Raw genomic sequence first — 21,638 nt, 5'->3', positions numbered from 1 at the left:
ACTTTCATCGGTAAGGTGTTTGAAGCATAGATTCCACGAAATTTTGTTTCTAATTATTAGACAATTAAATGGTTTCTTCGTTCAAAGTTTTTTTTTTTTTTACAGCTGTCTAATCTCTCTGGTATGATCGATCAAGAGGAGTCCGGGACATTCACAGTAGGCAATGGCACTAATAGTCACTGTAGTGGGCTTTGAAAAGCGTGCATAAACTCCGACGTTCCCTTGATGCACTAGGTTTATATACCCGTCTCCGAGGTCGGTGGGGACGAGATCAAAGGCGTATATGGCATAACCCTCTGCAAATCTCTCTCGATCGATGATAAGACTTTCGTCTTAGCATCCGGGTCCCCCAAACCTTCTCCGTCGGGCCAGAATAACTGAGTCTGCATCTGAGATTTCGATGTTTCTATTCCAGTAGACAGCAGTACTTTAAGGTAAGCTTTCCATGGGTAATTGTTGGCATTGTGAGAGACGCATTTTCCATTCATGTAGACATCGATTTGAGAGAACAGAGCTTGAAGAGGTAAATTGACGATACCCGTCTTTTCCGAAGCGGCCAGAGCCGTACCATCCGCCTTAGTGATTTTGGCTTTGAGGTAAAGTCGACTCTTTCTGAGATCTAGGTATTCTCCACCATTTCCAGGAACGGAAAATTCCAGGGGCGCGAATTCCGAATCAAAAGACGAGATGGGACGTGTTTCCTGGAAATAAATTTTGTGAACCGCCACTTGATTGGGAGGATCAGAAAAGAGAGCCAGTTCGGAAGGTTCAGCCATTGTCGTATTCAGTTCACTTAAGTAAGCCATGATTCCTAAAAGATCGGTGTCCCCTTTTGTTTTGCTTTTTTCTTGTTAGAAGCCTTGGACTTCTTTTTCAATGTTTTCTTTTTGGAACTCTTTAGTTTCTTTTTTAACTTCTTGATCCTTTCTCGACCTTGCTTCTTTTTTTTCTTAAAGCGTCCTTTTCGTTTTGAGGTTGCTGAGCGTCTGGCAGATTTCTGTTTCTTTTTCCTATTTATACCCGTCTTGACTGGCATGTGAGGTTCGTCGTTACGCATGGTTTCTTTCAATTCAGACAGGGCCCTCTCTTGTTCGGCCGCTACTGGCGACACCTCTTGAACTTCTTGTTTTGGTGACAAAGAGGTAGGTCGGACGGGGATCATGTACGCCCTTCTTCTGTTTAGTATGCCACCACCCCTCTGCGTTTTTCGTCGAATTAAGGGGATGAAGTTTTCACCTTTATCGGTGTGCTGAAATTGCTCCCACACAGCCGGATTAGAAATATAAGTCGGTCCAGACATTATTTTCACATTCGTCGAAACACGAGCGTCAACGTTGATTCTCCAACTAAAAATGAAGCGTCTCGATCGTTTTTATCCTTTATATAGACATGGAGATCTGTAAGATCATTGATGCGCAAAGGCACTCGATAAGGTCGAAGAAAAATAATATTTTTTGTATCCTCTACATAAATGCGTCTTAGAAGTGGTAATTGGCGCTCACCGACTATCGTATCGTCACAAATCGAACAATAGACGAATATTTCCTTATTTGATTCATTGCCAATATCGTCGTTGCAAAATTCCGTCATCTCTACTGACCACTCCCCCGTCAGAGGTAAAGATCTGGGAAGACGAACTCTAAAATTCGAGGGTTTATTATCGGGTTGGATGGACTTACTGTCCGAAGATTTGAGAACCATCCTCAGCGACATCTCTCTTGTTAATGAAAGAACTTTGTCATTCAAGTGTCTTTTACGTCAGTCTCTGGAATCCAACTGTCAAATTTCTTTGGCCATCCCAGCCATCGGATTAACACTTCCGATTTTCCGCGAATTTTTCGCTTTTTAAGAATCTTTTCGATTCTCCAAGTGGTCTGTTCGTTCTTTGACACTTTCTGTAGTTCACTCGCATAAAAACTACCTTTAATAGGCTCGTCCATCATATCCTTTATCTTGTAAATGGGAATACCTTGTGAGACGAAACGTTGATCGACGACAAAGATTTCTTCGGTGTAAGTCTGATCGTAATCGCGTTGAAACTGACGTCTCAGATGAGTAATACGTACTTGATCACCCACCTTAAAAGTAAAGGGGGTACGCTTTCGTTTAGAAGACTTCTTGATCTTTGTTCTCTTATGTTGCGTGTTTTGTCTGGCCAGGTAAGCGTCCAGTCTCACTTCGGCTTCATTTTCTTTATTGACAGAGGCAGGAGTTCTTCCGTTCAAGGAACGATTCGGTGTATTATTTATAGACGTGACCACGTCTTGTAGAACGTTCATATACTCATGTCTTTGTTTGAAAGTAAAATGTCTGTACAACCTCTTTTTTAAAGTCTGTATGTACCGCTCGGCAAAATTAGCCTTGGTCTCGTTCAATGCATAAAATATCTTGATGCTTTTCTCTTTTAAATACTGTTTCAGGTACCTGTTATAGAATTCCGTACCCTTGTCGGTGCGTAGGGCTTTGGGACGACGTGAACCTGCCAATATGTCTTTAAAAGCGTCAATGACTGTTTTGGCTTTCTTATCTTTCAATGTTCTCACCCATAAAAATCGAGAAAATACGTCCACTATTACCAACAGATATTTGATTCCGTCGTTGTGCTTTGATAGATTTTGTACGTCGGCCAAGTCAGCTTCCCATTGGTAGTCTATACCTTGTACTATCACTCGTCTTCTTTTAAATCCTCTTCGTCTTACTCTTTTTTGCAATGAATAAGCGTCTTGGTTTTGTAGAAATTTCTTGATTCGATGTAAACCAATTTTAAATTTTCCCTCTCTTTTAACTATTTCATACAACTTGGAAGGACCGGCAAAAGATCCTGGGTGACGTGGATCGTACCATATTCCTTTTAAGTATTCTTCCATCGTTTTAGTCATTACCAGTGTCAAATCGATTCTGATCAATTATTATCGTGTTCATTCTTTTTATACTCGAAATGTCTCGCTTTGTTTCTTTTTTTTTCACCCCCTTTTGTAATATACGAACATAATAAATCTCTCAAACAATGAAAAACAACTGTATTTAAGATTCGTCGACTTTATTTGTATTTCAACTTTGTCATGTTACGTGTAATAAAGAAAAAAATAGACAGACAAATCATATTTATAAGAGTCACAACAGAATGAAACTGAAAGCGATAAAGTCTCACTGCAGTTCTTTTTCATCTCCCACCATCTTGGCATAGATACAATTTTTTGACCACCGAAGATGTTCCTTGTAAGCATCGTGTAAAGGTTCCCAGTTCTTCAGAATTATTCCACAGTAAAAACAGGTGACTTTATCTCCGATTCGAGTATAAATGAAACCTGCTCGTGCCAAGTCCCCTTTGCTCGGTCCTTTTAAAAACTTTGGCCAGTCAAAGAAAGTTGTAAGTCGATCCGTAAAATGAACATATTCTGGGTGATTACATTCCCCACCTTCTGTCGGTGATAAAAAAGTAGGTGTTATGTCTTTAACGGATCGAGTTGAACATTTGGATCTGAACCGTTCGGTCTTTTCCCCTTTCAGTGGGTTTTTTTCATGGAATTCGAAACATTCCAACTGAAATTAGCATTAGAATCTATTTCCCAAGATGGTGGTGTACATTCAAAGAAATCCGTATCGTTAACCTTCCAGATATTATACAGATCAGAATCCGTTCCTAGAAGATTCGATCGGTCGTCTAGAGATGACATCTTGCTACAATGAGAGTCAGGAGTAATATGAAAAAAAAAAAACAAATAGTATCTTATTTAATAATCATGAAAAAAAGAAACTTTCATTCTTAATTATGATAGTGATAATCAAAATAAAAGAAATAAAATATATTCATCGTTTTTTTTTTTTTTAGTTAGGTAAGAAGTGATTCATGACTCCTCTCACAAGGAGTCTGTAATGTACAGACCGACATTGGAATGGCGTCCGCTTCTATCTCTTCTAAAGAAATGGTAGGCTCTCGTACCTCTCGACGCTTGAGATACCTCTTATTGAGATATTGTAGAGTTAACGATATAAATATAAAGATAGAAAACATCAGTGTAGACATAGGATTGATTTCCCAAGATGATGGTGGTAAACAAGTGAATGATTTCGTAACATTGACACTCCATGTGATGTTGGGACTGGCGTCTGTTTCCTGGAAACTGAGACTATTGTTTAAAGATGACATCTTCTCGCACTGAACTCCCAGAATAAAATGACGAACTAATCTATTTTGTCTCGGTGAGGTTTAAATGGTAAAAAAAAAAAAAATAAGAGAATTGTTTATTTTATTTCATGTCTCAAAAATATCTTTTCTTTCTTCTTGTTTTTTTTTTACAATGCTGATGATAACCAATCAAAATCAAGTTGATGGGGCTTGTGGTAGTTGGGGTGATTTCAATCATCGTCCGTTAGAATCAGATGTTCAATTGTGGGCGTGGTTTTGAAGGTCACGTGAGTATATCGTCTTTAAATTGTAATTAGTAGTGGGTACAAGCATCACTCTCTTTAGGATATAACAGTGTTAAAAAAAACATCATGGGAGACTTTCCAGACCCAACAGATCGTTATGAAATGAATACTTTTCGATTTCTACAACGAGGTGCCTGTGTAAAAAAACTTATCGATGACTATATCCTTCATCATTCCGATGAAACATCCTGTCGTTTTTGTCAAAAACAATATAATTTACGAAACCATTTGGTTCACGAGAAAGATTGCGTTGTGCGTCTGAACTTGGAAAGTGAACTGGACGACAAGAAAATGACTAGATTTTGGATTATGGCCCAAGACATTTTTTTCGACCAAGAAATGAGAAAAGGTAAAGCTTTGAGCATACAGGAAGTTCTTAAACTTGCTAGGACCGAAAGTATCTCGATAGAGACGTGGCAACAGGCTGACAGTGAATACTTTCATGATATATTATATTACAGAATAAATTTCGATGTGGATGAGACTCCTTATTACGAGGAACCCGATACTACAGAAGGATTTAAGAATCCATACATTCTTCAATAGATTTGGAAAAACAGGAGGACACAGGACAAAACAGCTTTTATTTGTTACTCAACAAGAACACTTTCGTAAGATTGGAACATTAATTATTAAAATTTCTTATAGTTAACATCTGGTAGGCTATGTCTATATTTTCTATAATTAATAATTCATTAAAACCTCGTTTTGGGTTTTCCACCAATCACATCATGTTTATTTTTCAATTTGGTCCAACCACAATAATTTTCCATGACGTCAATTTCTTCCTATGATAAAATCAAACGACAGAGCATCACGTCTCATCAGTTCAACTCTTACTTGAGAAGAAAGAAATACAATGTCTACTCGTTCAGTTCATCCTCTGGTAAATGGACGATACGTTAAGGTATCAGAGTGGAAGGGCGAACCCAGAGTGGATCTTAGACAATACGAACTATGCAACGGACGTGAAATACCAACGAAAAAGGGTATTAGTTTAAAGATGATTCAATTTAAGAATCTCTTATTCAAGATAGAGAACATTCAAGAAGCACTTCAGAAGAACGAAACACAGAGTTGGCATCTGGGCTACAACGTTTATGTACACGTAAGGGAAAACAATCCATGTGTGGATATACGGCAACATTGGAAACCCAGTAAAGATATAGACATTGTACCTACAAAAAAAGGTCTCTGTCTTAGACCCACCGAGTATACACTCTTTCGAGATATGTTACCAGACATCGAAAAACATTTACCAGAAATGAAAGATGTGGAATTGTGCATCGATCGTGATGACCACCAAAATCAGATGGGAATGTTGCGTTGTAGCATCTGTAATCCGGACGAATACATGAACTGGTAGGATTAATTGGAATGATGTTTTTCAAAAGTCTCGTTTATACTGTGTCTCGCCTGGAACATTTTTCGAGCCATCAACTTTTGTTTTGTCAGGAGTGATTTGTGTTTTTGTGTTTGCCTGTCTGTTTAAAAATTTTTTTTTTAATCAACTTTTACTGATGTAATTTTATATAACCTTCTTTGACATTTCTTCGTGTGAAAAAAAATGTGATTTTGAAATAATATAAATGACAAAAATTCCTAGCTTATTTTGTGTTTGTGTATCTGTATGTCTGTTTGTAATTTTTAGTGAACCTTTACTGATGTATAGTTTTATCTAAGTTAATAGAATTTAATTTTTTTTGTGTGTGTGCTATAAATGTAACGTTCTTTTCATATAAATAAAAAAAATAAAATGGAAAATCTGTTTTATGTCATATTCATATACAATGATCCTTAAAAGGACCTGAAAACATGGACAAAAGTGTATAAGTACAAGAGGAAATATTTAAAACCTAGTGATGATCATTCAAGAATATTTTTTCTTTAAAAAAAAAATGAAAGAAAAGACAAAGAGAATTTGTTTGTTCTTAAAAACTGGAGTCATTTCTTTTTAAAAGGAAAACAAATCAACAAAAACCGAAAAAAAAAAAACTCAAGTCGTATTTATCAGATCTTCTTTCTTACTCTCGTATGAGTATAACAATCCCAATAATTAGGAAAAACAAATCTTTAATTATCATTAATTTAAAAAAAAAAGACCTCAATTGTCGTATGGTGTTATATTACCCACTCTTTTTTATCGATTGGATCGGTCAGCCATTTTTTCTTCGTCTTCTATGTATAGGAATTCTTATTATTATCACTCATCTTCTTCATCAATTATTTACATTTAAAAAAAAAAAAAATATCCATTTACCAGCTGTTCTAATTAACACCTGTCCGATAATTACCTTTAATTAACTTCATTAATTATTCAAACAAATAACAATGAATATGAGTACCATTAATCGATTTTCCGATAATTCACCTTAATTAATTCATTAATTATGCAAATTAATAGTCATTAATTATGTATATTTGAGGGGTGGACAGACGCTTATACTACTAAAAACAAAAAACAAAAAATTTCCAAATGTGTAAAACCTTTGTCGGGAGGGGGGTTCCACCTCTTAAACATCATATATATGACGCTTCCTTTCAACTTACTAGGGACCCACGTTTTCGGGGGAGGGGGTGTCCAAAGTTTTTTTTTTTGGTTACCTATGCACATTCAATAACTGCAAATTCCGGACCCCCTCCTTCGACCCCCTCCATGTGCAGCCAGAAAATAAACACGCAAAAAGAAAAAAAATTCTCTGAAAAAATTTAAAATGCAAAGAAAGGGGGGGGGGTTACTTACCAAACTCAGCAATTCTCGAATGTGTGTGTGTGTGGGGGGGGGGGGGGGGGGGGTAGGAAGCGACTCGATCTCCTTTCAATTCAATTTATTGATTCACCAAACTTGTTGGTTCACAACTATATTATATACAGAATGAAAAGTACAATGTGTTATCAGATTACTAAAACACACACTAAAGTACATACGTAAGTATACAATTCGGTGAAGTCAACTATGTTTACAACTTTAAGTTTATACATAATCATTTGGCAAGCAGTATAATACGAACAGAGATAAATTGATCATATAATGTATTAGATAAGTTTAGAACGCAATTCAAAATATTTATGTAAAAAATTCACGTAGCCTTCTGGAATGCATGGAATGGACTGCATTGCCAGGATTACAAAATACTTTACAATGATTTTCCTTCAACATGATATCATCTAAATTACAGATGCTCAACAGCTCAAAGGATAATACTTTTTTCGTAAATCTTTATATGTAGGACATTCATACATGAAATGTATTTCATTTTCTACAACATTGACAGAAACGAGATTCTTCTGGGATACAATGCTTTGAATATCTGCCTTTTTCAATTTTACGGGTTTGCAGAAATTCTCAGTTTTGTTAATTTAGAACGTACAGGTTTAATAAGTAGTCCTGTAATTTCAACCAATTTGTAACATTTTTTGTGTATTAACTGATTAACGTGGGACAGTTTGACAGTACTGCAATAAAAAATGGCAAAGATGGGACAAACCGGTCTTTCATTGAAAATTTCCATCATAAATCGAGAGAAAAAGAATATACTAGGGGGAAATTGGGAACTTATATAATTACATTATAATTTGATGATTATTCAGTCGATCAGATTTATCTGAATAAAATAATCAGATAATGATAAAAATAAATTAATCGGGTGGGGGCTGATATGGGAGTTTCTTCCAATAGTTTAAATACATCAAGAAGGCAAAAATTGGATAGAAAATCAACAAAAATGAATCGAACAAATCTTAATTTAAAAAAGTATGCATGTATACGTATTGATAAATATCCATGTTGGTAAATATCTGTCGTATCAATTATTTATCATCTTCCATGGGATAGAATGTGTAGAAATTGCTTTCCTTATTCATTTAATTAAGAACATACTGTATATACGTACTTAACATAGAAGAAAAGTTTTTAAATATTTTAGATTGTACAAACAGATCTGGCTAGTACTTTCTTTACACCGGATAGGCCTCTTCGATTCTTGAAAGTTACCGCGCTCTTGTGGGTCTTCCTCTATAACCTTATTGTCATCTCCCTCGGGAGATGACACATTAAGTTTGAATCACCGGAAGTAAAGTCCTAGTGTAAGCTGCCATTGATAAACTGGTGGTCTGGCAAAGGAACTGACGATGACACGATTTCTAAATATAGAGATGTAAACAAAATTGACCAAAGTCTGTCTTATTATTATCAAACAAAATGGTCCATCTTAAAGTTAAAGTAAAACTACACCAGGGTTCATTAAGAGTAATAGAGGTAGGATCACTTGGGTGGTGGTGGGTCTTCATTAACGGCTTATATATATATACATAAACATTGTATCTAGGCTTTTGCGTAAAACGATGGTCAGCGCGCAGGGATCAAAATACACAAAACATGGCATATTGAATGTATAAGCCAAGGCGTGGATCCAAGATTTACTGACGAAAGAAAACAGTGAAAACATTTCAATAACAACTCACATTAAATGCATACATACAATGGCAAAAACTTTACTTTTATGTGCACTTTAGTCAATCGATAATTAATGCCGTATATATGAAAAATAAAACAAAACTTATTCAAAAAATAAATAAATAAATAAATAAATTTCGAAGAAAAGAAATTTTACCTAAAAGCACAATTTAGGCAGAAACATAAATGTCTCTGATTTAAGTAACTCGGTGCTGCAGGCATTGGAATAAAGATCATAAAGAATCATTATGAGTATATTCTCGGATGTGTGCACTATATTCTTTTTTATTTAAATTTACCCCTGTAGAAAAGTTTTAGGAAAAGATACAGTTTTCTTTTCCTGGCTCAGATTTTAAGAATTAATAAACAAAGCAACTGTTATCATTTTTCTTTATGCAATTCTAAAGGTAAAAAAAAATAACTCCTCGTATTCTTGAAATAAAGCTAAAATTATAAAATGTGTGTCTCATGGAACAGCCTATAATATCGATGTTGGTAGATTGGGGTTCTTTTCAGTGTGTAAATACTTAATTTTAAATGGCAACGTTTCAATTTTATTACCTTTCTATGCATGATTTTTTTTTCCCAGGAGCGTATACATGTACATGTACTTATATTATACACAATATAGCGTTAGAACATGAATCTGCATGGGCAGCAGAAGGGCATGAAGCAGGAGTTTTTCCCTTGATATTCCCAGTGGCTCGATGGCCAAGTCACTGCAGAGGATACGAATAAGGAAAATAAGGAGAGTCTTGGGAATTAATTCAGGTTCAGATTAATCTAAGTTGGCGCTTTAAAACTTCTTTGCTGCCGTAGTATGCGGCTAAGAACTAAAGTCAAAAGGAACGCTAATTTTTTATCCATCTTCTTTCGGAATAATTGTTAAAGCTATATATGGCGTATCTGAGCTAAAAAATAAAAATACGAGATTGGGTGTAGCTAAACATGATATATGTTATTTACGTTGAAATTAAATTTTTCACCGATTTTGAACTTGAATAACCTCATGTTTCCATAGTTCGACTGATTCAAAAAAATTTAAAACTGTGTCTGTTAATTAAAATCTGAATCGGTAAATAAATCGGTTATTGTTTTAAATTTCTAATATCTTTGAAACGTGATTGATTTAAATTGTGAAATTTACAGGAAAGTCCTATTTTTATATAAAGTAATAAAACAAATAGAAAGATCTTTTTAATTTAGGTAGTCTGAACTTATTAAAAAAAAAAAAACGCAATATTTGACTTCAAATAATTCTTACGAATATTTCTCAGTGGTTAGAATTTTTTTACAGACATTATACAAAATATATTTAAACTGAATAAAGCATATTTACAACAGGTAAAATAATACAGGCACATAGCACCAGGAGGGTCGTCCCCTTCCACTTTTTTCCCAAACATTGAAAAGGCGCACCCTTGACCCCTCTTCCACCTTTTGTTGCAGTATGGTACGTCAAATCATCCCATAAGAATGTATTATAATATAAAATATGGTTGTCGGAAAAGTTGTAATCCCTCCTTCCAAGAAATGAAAATGTTGAGTTTGGAAAGCCCCTTTTTCCCCTTGTCAAAGATTGTTCAGATAAATCGTCGATTTTTTCTTCGGTCCTCCACCCCCCATTTTTTTCAAAAGCGATACTACTGCCTGCATGTAATAGCTGAGAAAATAATATAACATTCCACTGTTTATTCTGTGACATTAATGAAGCCAAAGAGATGACATTTCAGGCTTTCTGGAAAGCCAAACTTGTATTCATTTTTATACAACAGTAATAGATCTATCTATGATAGCTTTGCGCCTTAGTGAAGTTTTCCACTTCCTGAAGTTTTCCACTTCACGAGCCTTCACATTCAAAGCAACACACTTTTACGTTTGGTTTTAAAATTTTCTTTCCTTATCAACTTCCGTTTGGCAAGCGGTAAATCTAGTCTTCCCGACTCCCGATGCCCGACTCCCGACTCTCCCGGATTTTGGTTTTTTGGTGATTTCTTTTTTATCGATGCACAGAAATTCTTTAAACTTTTCAGGCACCTTTTATAAATTTAAATGAATTCATTAATACATAAAAACCTTAATAAATTTACGTATTTAATACTGGATCAGCAGTATCACCTGCCAAAAAGCGGTAAATCTAGTACTCTGTTATAAATGCGAAAACCAAAGACGGACATTGCTGTTCTCGTAGAATCTCGATTAAATACAACAAATTGAAGCATAAATTTTTAAAGAAATAAGAAGAAAACCTCATTTACATGCCACTTAATTTGCATGTACAAAAAACCCACATTCCCCCCCCCTTTTTTTTCTTGTAGAACTTTGCCACAACATGTTTGTGTTCCCAGGCTCTACGACGTGAACGTGGTTCTACCTCAGAGCCCCCCCCCCTTTTTATTTTGATTTTTTTCTCTTCTTTTTCTTTCAAATGTGAATTAACTTTTTATTTAACTATTTTAAGTTTTTCCTTTCTTTTTTTTAACTATAGTTAATAATACAATCGTTTCTTTCTAAATTTAAAAGCTTTGTATCGGAAGAAATTTGTTACATGTATCTAGAACATTTTTTATGCAATATTCTATAATTTTCAATCTAATCAAAATATATTTTATATTTCATTTTAGCCACATCTTTTGGAAATAGTTTGCTTTTAAATTAATTATATGTTTACCTTAACGAAATGCAATAGATTTAAAAAAAAAAAAAAAAAAAAAACATGCATACGATTTATGAATCATCCAGCGGTATTCCCTGGCACAACCAAGTTACTATAAGCTTGGACTGTATATCTCTTCACTATGAACTGTATCAGATGATTAGGAATTTAATTATTTTTACCCAAGCTGACACTGCTAAAATATAGCTTTAGTTACTTAAGTGATAATTGTATTAAATAAATTTTCTATGATTAAAAATGTCTTAAGGAACCTGACTTTAAAATCACTTTGATGTTATGGATTATTATAGAATTAAAATGGGTTTTTTTTTAAATTGATAACACCATGCAATTATTCCCGCATGCACTGAAATACTAAATTCATCTTTTAGAGAAAAAATATCGTCCCAATTAATATCAATATTTTTTTGATTATCTATAATAATATCTACGAAACCTCACGTCTCCGTTATGTATCGATGTCCGTCTTTGGTTTTCGCATTTATAACAGAGTACTAGATTTACCGCTTTTTGGCAGGTGATACTGCTGATTCAGTATTAAATACGTAAATTTGTAAAGATTTTTATGTATTAATGAATTTATTTAAACTTAAAAAAAGTGCCTGGAAAGTTTGAAGAATTTCTGTGCATGATTAAAAAAGAAATCACCAAAAAACAAAAATCCGGGAGAGTCGGGAGTCGGGCGTCGGGAGTCGGGAAGACTAGATTTACCGCTTGCCCTTCCGTTTTAAGTTGGCGCGAAATGGACGTAAACAAATGTGTATATTTCAGCTTTATTTGACACACAAAATCTTCCTACATTATGGTAAGATGACAGATGTTGTAATTTATATATTGTACCGAGACAGCATTTTGTCACCCGATTAAGGTAGAGCGTGTTTTTGTTTCTAAATCAAATCACTCCTCACGAGAAAAAAAATCGAGTAAATTCGAACCAGTGTAATGTCGAAAGCAAAAATCGTCGATCGTCCAGTGACATTGACTTTAACAGGTCTGGTACAAATCACTACATTTTGCTAAGTATCCTGAATACTACCTGAAAAGCTTTATTTGCCTACCTGAAATAGCAGGGGTTGAAATTTTCCTGGAAAACCCACTAACCCAGGGGCTTTTGACAGGTCCAGCACAATCTCTTGATTTAGCTATATAGCTTGAAATGGTAACGGGATGTTTCGCACCTATGCATGGTTCGCCCCCCGATATTTCGCGCCAATTCTGTTTCGCGCTGAGATGGTTCGCCCCACGATGTTTCACAAATAAATGTGCTACTGAGTTTATAGTTCATTTAACAACATTTTAGATTTTAAATATATGTAAATATAGATATTTTTGGAACATTTTTTTTTAAATTTAAGAAGATTTTATTTGAAGCAGAGACGTAAATTATTTATGTCTGTGTTTGAGGTATACATACATAGCATAATTATGAATTATTATAACACCGTGCTAATTACGTATAAGTAGATAATATATTATAATACCGCCATCTAATTAAGTAATTATTGCTGGCTTGGACAACCCACACATCAACTTAAATTCTCTCTTTTTGATTTCCAACTTATTACAATTAAATCCTCATTGAAACACTGTTGAATTGTTGAACAGACACGCTGAGCAAACGGGCACCGTACGATCCTTAACTTTAGCAGACGTTATTAAGTCATGAATCTGAGCACACAAAATATTTATATCCTATTTGAGATAAATAATTTAAAACGGATGAAAATGTGATGAAATGTTTAAAATAAAACGTGAGATGTTTCGCGCCCAAATCGGCGCGAATCATCCTGGCGCGAACCATCTCAGTGCGAAATAGAATCGGCGCGAAACATCCCGGATTCCTTGAAATGGCTATATAGCTTTATTAAGCTATTCAAAATAGCTTGAAAAAGCTATTTATATGCAGTTTTTCAGGAAAATGTTTTTTGTAAGAAATAGACAAAAAGTCGCATGTATTTGACTATTCATATGTGTACTATGGGCTATCAAGACAACATGCAAAATCAAAGATAGCACTAATATTGCAGCATATGAATACTTTTAAGCAAAAGATGAATTTCCATTGTTTGGGTAACTGTACACTGCCTTGTGTGCGGTGAGGCATGGATAAGTATGATTGCCTCTCATTGTACTGAATTATTACCAGTCACTTATCTTGTTGACCATAATTGGCCTCCTTTAAAATTTCATTGAAGAAGTAACTGTATCAGTATTGCTTTACATAGCCCCAAAACTTTTAGAACTTTGAGTACAAAGTCTCTTAAGGAGACGCAATTTGATGACTGATTTTTACATGCATTATTTTCAGAAGAGTTCAAGGTTGAATATTATCACTGCACCAAGGTGCGACTTTTTATGCATGCTGAGAAAATATCACATTTAAGAAAAAGGTGTGATAAAATAGCTAAATCAAGCTATTCTGAAGAGCTTAATAAAGCTATAAAGCTGAATCAAGCTATATAGCTAAATCAAGAGATTGTGCCGGTCCTGTTTGATGAGCAAAAAATTGCACGCTCAATCCTCAAACTAACCAACAATTTGTTTATGCAAAATGAAAACATAACAAGTTAAAGTGTCAAATGCTTTGGTGACAGGAACAAATTAAAGTAGTTCTCAGTCACTAAAAACAGAATATATCATGTATATAGAAAAGTAAAATAAACTGTCAATCAAGAGTTTTTTTTTTCCATTCTGCTAGTCTGACGGACTGTCATTACATTTAAATTAGCTAGCCTGTCAATGAGTCTTAAAATGACTAGCCCCGGGCATCAGGCTACTGTATATTTCAACCCCTGAATAGTGTCAAGGATAGTTAGAATAATCTAACTGTGTCTTGGGACAAGCCCTCACCACAGTTAGAATACTTCCCATATACTTGCAATGTAGCAAATCAGAGTGGATCCACTCCGAAATGATTTTGAAGAATACAAAAGGAGTTGCACTGAAAATAACTACTAAATTAAACATGACAAACTTTTTTGAGATTGTATATGCCTTTTAACCTAAAAATTAATCCATATAAATACGAAAACTCAACTCCTTTTCTCAAAGTTTTTTCCTCGCTTCAAATTTAACGCCATGTTGACATTCGGAATTCTCTGGACTGTTCATAGAAAATGCACGGAGTTCAAGTTATCGCCCGTGTTTATTTTGCAACATTGCCAATACATGGAATGAATTCTATCGTTAAACTGGGTCCGTAGGACAATATCATTTTAATGATAGAACATTCTATCTATGTCAAGGTGACAAGGTCAGAAATATATCCTAGAGTACCCATAAATTGTTCCCTTACAACATTTAACGTCATAAAGCGCATGCAATTATTATTGCATATTATTTCTTAAAAACAAACTTTTTTTATTGCTAGCCATAGAATGGAAATGCTGATTAAATGTTAAAAATCATATTTTCATATCACTGTGTAGTGTACAAGATTTTTAGAGCTTTAAATATTTCTTCAAAATCAAACTTATTCCCAACACACTATTTTCATCCTTCAGATATAAAAACGGCCGTGACCGATTGGTTTATTTGTTTTTCTTGATTTGTGATTTAAAGAAAAGTTGAAAATTAAATCATTAAAATTTATTGTAAATCAAGTTCCATGCGAAAGTTTGTTTTTTTTTTTTTCAAAAAAAAATATCATCGATTTTAAAACACAATGCATTGCTATTACTGACTCCGCTTTCTTTTTTTAGAAATACAAATTTGCTTTCAGGTTTACATTGTCAACGATGTCATTACAATACATGCTCATTAAATTACTTTATATCAGTCTATGCGAAAGTCTAAAAAAAATTTACAGGACATAAGGTCTGGTAAAAATATATATTTTACCAGACCAAGCATTTACTTACCAGACCGACTTTATACATCATTATGATACAGAGATTGAAAGGGGGTATTCTAACTGATTATTAAATCAAACCGTAAATAGATCTAGAGTTGAGATTATAAAAAATGATTTTATTGAAATGAACAAACTTACTGTTAATATTTTTCCTTTTTGAAAGGTAGTACATGTATACAATTGCATACAATTTTCTCTTTTTCTGGTTATTTGACATATACAAACGAAATACACAGTGTCAAAGATTTTTTAAACTTAAAATGCTCTTTAAAATGTATTTTTTTCTTTTCTGAAGTAACTCATAAGGGTTACTTTTATTTAATAATGAAAAAAATTTTCCCTAACCGAATCTACATATGAGCTATCTAGAGATCTATATTCCATGACAGAGGAAATTGGAATTAGAAATAAACGATCATTACAGGGTTGTTATAGATTAAAATAAATCATGCATTACTGCTAAATGGATCGAGTAAAGGATATTTGTGGACAATAAGACCATATGTACATGTAAATTAAGATTTTTAGGCCTTATTTTTTCATCGGACAATCGGTCCTGAATCCTGAATTTTTTACCGGCCCGACCCAAATTTTACCGGTAAAAACCGACGGTCCATTGACTTTCGCATAGACTGTAATATGAGAATTATACAGTGTCATATTTCAGATTTTCCAAAATTCATCGGCCTTAATGCCCTTACTGGCAAAAACCAAAGAAAATCAAAAAATATTTAAACAGTGCAAGTCTGATTGACACAGTCTGGAAGAAAAAGAAAACTTTAATGGTTGGGGTTACATGTACAACATAGACTTGAATCACCTAATTAAAATGTGTGAAATATTCACGTCACATGAATATGGCCGAAGCATATAGAGTTTGTTATGTCTATCCTTCCATCCCGCTTTGCGTATAGCTCAGTTCAAAGTTAAATTTCGAAGAAACTATTCCAGATATTTTTATCAAACTTCATATCTAACAGGTATTGGTGAAGGCTATTCAACTGCATCAACATTTTTGTCCTTGACCTTTCCTTTGACCTTTTGACATCACTTTTCTTAAATTAGTGTCAAACTTCATATGCTGATACATACTGATGTAAGCTATTCAACTGGAATTTGACCTTGACCTTTCCTTTGACCTTGACTTCACTTTTCTCAATTTGTTTAGCAGTTTTAAAGAAACATTTTATGATATTTTTATCAAACTTCATATACTAATACATTCTGATGTAAGCTTTTCAACTGCATCAACATCTTAACTTGACCTTTCCTTTTACCTTAACTTCATTTTACTTAAATTAGTGTTTAGCTCAGTTTTACATAAACCATTCAAAATATTTTTATCAAACTTCATATGCTGATACGTATTAGTGAGAGTTATTCATCTGCATCAAAATAGTTTGACCTTGAACTTTCCTGTGACTTTGACCTCACTTTTTCTTAAATTTGCATTTTGCTTAGTTTTAAAGAAACCATTTAAGATAGTTTTATGTAAGCTAATGCACTTATACATAATTTGGTGAGAATTTATCATCTACCGATATATCCACTTTTTAGATTTCACTTTCAATTTTAAAGAAACTATTCAAGATATTCTCATCAAATTTCATACACTAATACAAATTTTCATGTTGCATTACGAATATACCCTTGGCGGGGCATTCATGTCCTATGGACATACAGTTAAGATATAATTAAAGGACAACCAAAGTACAATCTAATTAAAATTAGATCTTTGATCTACTCCAACTAGATCGCTATTATACACAAAGCGATCTAGTTGGAGCGGATCAAAGATCTAATTTTAATTAGATTGACCAAGGTAGAAAATAAAAACTTCAGTAAGCTGGTATGCAAATAAAGCTTATATTAAAACTGCATTTACAAAGAAAAAGGCTGTGTGTTACTTTCATTTTTGAAGTGATGCAAATATGTAACTTTTCAAACATCTTTTTTACATTACTGCACTAAGCAAGGGAAAATCAAAGTCACATCCATTTTCAACATTGTTTGGGTGTGATTTATACATTAGGACTGCAATTTTCAATGGGTGTCACACCAGGGATTTATCAGTACCTTCTCAGGGGCCGAAATTCGGCCCCATTCCCAATTGAAAATGAGTTCAGTTTTTCCCAATTTGGCAGTATTTTTTCCCAATTGGTGAACAATGCTTTTATTAGCTCACCTGAGCCGAAGGCTCAAGTGAGCTTTTCTGATCACATTTTGTCCGTCGTCCGTCCGTCCGTCTGTCCGTCTGTCTGTCTGTCTGTCCATCCGTCTGTAAACTTTTCACATTTTTGACTTCTTCTCAAGAACCACTGGGCCAATTTTGACCAAACTTGGTACAAAGCATCCTTGGGTGAAGGGGAATTTAAATTGTTAAAATGAAGGGCCAAGTCCCCTCACAAGGGGAGATAATCAAGAGAAGACAAAAATAGGGTGGGGTCATTAAAAAATCTTCTTCTCAAGAACCACAGGGCCAGTAAAGCTGAAACTTATATGGAAGCATCCTGGGGTAGTGTAAATTCTAAATTGTTCAAATCATGACCCCCAGGGGTAGGGCGGGGCCACAATGTGGAATCAATGTTTTACATAGAAATATATAGGAAAAATCTTTAAAAATCTTCTTCTCAAGAACCACTAGGCCAGAAAAGCTGAAACTTATGTGGAAGCATCCTGGGATAGTGTAGATTCTAAATTGTAAAAATCATGACCCCCGGGGGTAGGATGGGGCCACAATAGGGAATCCAAGTTTTACATTGAAATATATAGGAAAAATCTTTAAAAATCTTCTTCTCAAGAACCACTGGGCCAGAAAAGCTGAAACTTATGTGGAAGCATCCTGGGGTAGTGTAGATTCTAAATTGTTCAAATCATGACCCCCGGGGGTAGGGCGGGGCCACAATAGGGAATCCAAGTTTTACATTGAAATATATAGGAAAAATCTTTAAAAATCTTCTTCTCAAGAACCACTGGGCCAGAAAAGCTGAAACCTATGTGGAAGCATCCTGGGGTAGTGTAGATTCTAAATTGTTCAAATCATGACCCCCGGGGGTAGGGCGGGGCCACAATAGGAAATACAAGTTTTACATTGAAATATATAGGAAAAATCTTTAAAAAACTTCTTCTCAAGAACCACTGGGCCAGAAAAGCTGAAACTTATGTGGAAGCATCCTCAAGTAGTGTACACTTTAAATTGTTCAAATCATGACCCAGGGGATAGGGCGGGGCCACAATAGGGGGAATCCCAAGTTTTACATTGAAATATATAGGAAAAATCTTTAAAAATCTTCTCAAGAACCACTGGACCAGAAAAACTGAACCTTATGTGGAAGTATCCTGGGGTAGTGTAGATTCTAAATTGTTCAAATCATGGCCCCTGGGGGGAGGGTGGGGCCACAATAGGTATTACAAGGGGGGAGTCTGTTAATGAACAGCATGGCCAAAGTTACTCAGGTGAGCGATGTGGCCCATGGGCCTCTTGTATTTAATTATCTTGGAAAAACACAAGGAAAATTGTCAGATTGTCTGTAATTTTCATCTATTTAAGTTATTTAGCAAAGATACAGTCATAACACATTTAAAAACACTGTAAAAACATGGCCAACTTTTAATCCGAATTTCCTCCGTTTTTCTGAAAATGGTGATATTGTGTAATTATATAGATTTATTAAGTTATTTCTACATACTCAATTGATCTGCGAGTGAATGGTAAGGACTGTAGGCATTATTTCAAATAGAAAAATGTATTTATAATGCATTAATACATATTAAAAGAGGACTTTGAGAAAATATATACTTGCAGGAGATATATACTTTATATTTTCCAGGAACAGATTCTGTAATGACCTAAATTGGAATCTAATACACACATGTACTACCCTAAGTTGTATAAACACTTTATACTCATTGAAGTCATTTTTATTTTTATTAGTCTGTTATTCACAATTGATCTTGTATTAAGTTGGATCATATATAATTGTCTGTTTGATTGCCCAAATTAGAGTTCATGCTGAAATATTAAATGAATTACACCGAATACATGATTTAAGCAACATTTTTTATTTTTCCCAATTTCATCAAAAAGCCGATATTTTTTTCCCAATTCCCCAAAAATGGCGTTTCCCAAAATAGGCTGATAAATCCCTGGTGTCCCCCCCCCCCCCAACTTTTGGGGGTTACTTTACAACATTATGCACTTTACACATAACTTTATGGTGATATCATACAATTTTGATATGAAATAAAAATATTTTGCATGGGGTAATAGTTAATTTTGCTAAGTTTCTTTGATTGCAAAATTTACCAAATAGGAAGACTTACATGTTGGCATAAATCCTCCAGATATAAAGCAATTTGAGTGTACGTTAGGTTTTTTTTGTGCCTTTACAACATGTAGCAATAAACATAAACAAATTATTATGAGAAACTACTGTAAATTCCTAAATATACGCGAGGAATAAATTATTGCGTAATTACGCGAGAAGCACCACTTGCGAAATAAAATTACTCGCTTTTATTTTTATGGTGCTTTAATGTATGAAAAATCTCTAGATAAATCACCCATTCGCGAATTATTGTTCACGCGATTTGACGCCCTTGAACCATTTCGTGATATTAAGTACTCGCGTAAAATAAGGAATCTACAGTAATTACTTTTGAATTTTTTCTCTTAGATAAATTTGGATATTTGATCAATTTATGTCAATTTGTTCCATTGAATAGGGGAAAAATCCTCTATCAGTCATTTGTTTGCCAATGAATTTTTAAAATGTTGTACTGGTTTTATTTTGTTTTTGTAGGACATAAGAAGTTTTTTCACTGCAAAATCTAGCAAGAAATCAGATGGTGGTAAAGAAACCTTGACAAAACAAGTGGAGGAGTCCAAAAGCAAAGAGACACCTAAAAAGAAAGAGAATACCAAGTCAACAAAGAAAGAAAAGAGTAGTAAAGTAGACAAAAACAGTTCCAATAAAAAACAGTCTCCCAAAAAATCCAACGCTCAAAAAGATACGGGGAAAAAGAAAATCTATGTGCTAGACAGTGATTCCGAGACAGAATTTAATGAAACCTCACAGAGAGGTTCTGGTAAAAATTCTAAAGACAACAAAGCAAGTAGTAAGACGGGAAAGAAGCTTAAATCTGAAGAAAGCGATGAAGAGGAAGTTCAGACAAAAAAAGGCAAAAGAAAACGTCATCAGGTAAAGTGAAAGTTGTGCATGATCGATTGATCATCTTGTTTAATGAACATGTAGGCACTAAATTACCAGGTATTACTGGCATCTATACAGAAGCTGTCAGACATGAAAATTTTGTTAATCATATTGTGGGAAGTTTGCACAAATTTAGATATCCTTATATTCATCCATATCAGTCGCCTACATAAGTTGGTTATCCAGTGTATAATATTAAAGTCAGCTTTCATGCTCAAGACTTACTTAATTGAGAGCTAAGGCCAAAGTTTTTATTTTTTTTTTTTGGTTTACGATTTTCTGTCTCAAAAAAATGCATTGGGTGGTCTAAAAATAAAAATAATTTAGGATTCAACAGTTTATTTTAATAAAAATAATACACGTCAATAGTACTTTTAAGTTTTATTGTCTAGATCACATAACTCTTTATTTAATTTTGATTCATTTCTAACTTAAGACTGAATGTCATTTTCATTTACATATAGTTCTGATTTTTGTTTGTCAATCAGTGCTTGGTTCATGATGTTCAACTTCTTTTTGTGCTCTTCAGTGATATGTGATGTGTTATAAACCTCGGTATCCCCACAAACTAAAAATAAGGATCCAAATTTAAGTTAAATTTAGATTGAAGAAAAATACAATTAAAATTGTTTAACAATATCAAAAGTAATTGACATTGAAATAAAGGTTATAATAATTTGATCATGCAGCTATCAAATTTAATGTTCAACCTGCGGCACAATAGCCTAATAATTTCTCCACCAAGTCCTTCTTTAAATTTTTGTTATGTACCTGCACGGTAGGAAATGCTCATTATTTACTTAGTAATTCAAAGGGCTTTGATCTCAATTGAGTATGAAATTTGCAAAGATTTGTATATTGAATATACTTCTATATAAAAATAACAAATGTTTTATACGCATTTGAATTTATCCAGTGAAATACCGGTCAGCGTTACTTCAACTAAGATGTATCTCTCAACACTAAATTGGCCTAACTATTATCAATGGATTTATCAGCCTATTT

At 34.1% G+C, this 21,638-nt stretch overlaps 2 protein-coding genes across 2 annotated transcripts in view; one reads left to right on the top strand and one right to left on the bottom strand.

The window, feature by feature from the left end:
- Window positions 1-1,742: 1,742 nt before the first annotated feature.
- LOC133186561 (uncharacterized) lies at window positions 1,743-2,867 on the bottom strand. The gene has a single exon (XM_061321792.1). It carries the CDS (start codon window positions 2,865-2,867, stop codon window positions 1,743-1,745), a length of 1,125 nt encoding a protein of 374 aa, XP_061177776.1.
- Window positions 2,868-12,291: 9,424 nt separating this feature from the next.
- Window positions 12,292-21,638, top strand: part of LOC133186900 (replication factor C subunit 1-like) — a 60,065-nt gene continuing 50,718 nt past the window's right edge. Inside the window, exons 1-2 of the mRNA XM_061322288.1 lie at window positions 12,292-12,372; window positions 20,223-20,621. Of these exons, the coding sequence (XP_061178272.1) occupies window positions 12,370-12,372; window positions 20,223-20,621 (402 nt within the window). The 5' untranslated portion in view covers window positions 12,292-12,369. The remainder of the gene's footprint in view (window positions 12,373-20,222; window positions 20,622-21,638) is intronic.

This window comes from Saccostrea echinata, unplaced genomic scaffold (assembly GCF_033153115.1).
Source record: "Saccostrea echinata isolate AGI-Se365-2 ecotype Australia unplaced genomic scaffold, CSIRO_AGI_Sech_v1 ptg000014l, whole genome shotgun sequence".
NCBI lineage: Eukaryota > Metazoa > Mollusca > Bivalvia > Ostreida > Ostreidae > Saccostrea > Saccostrea echinata.
The sequence above is the reverse complement of the archived record's forward strand: the minus strand, read 5'-3'. Positions and strand labels throughout refer to the sequence as shown.

What these genes read in the sequence shown, in the direction of transcription:
- LOC133186561 (XM_061321792.1), bottom strand. Translation starts at nt 2,867, where the DNA reads ATGGAAGAATACTTAAAAGGAATATGGTACGATCCACGTCACCCAGGA.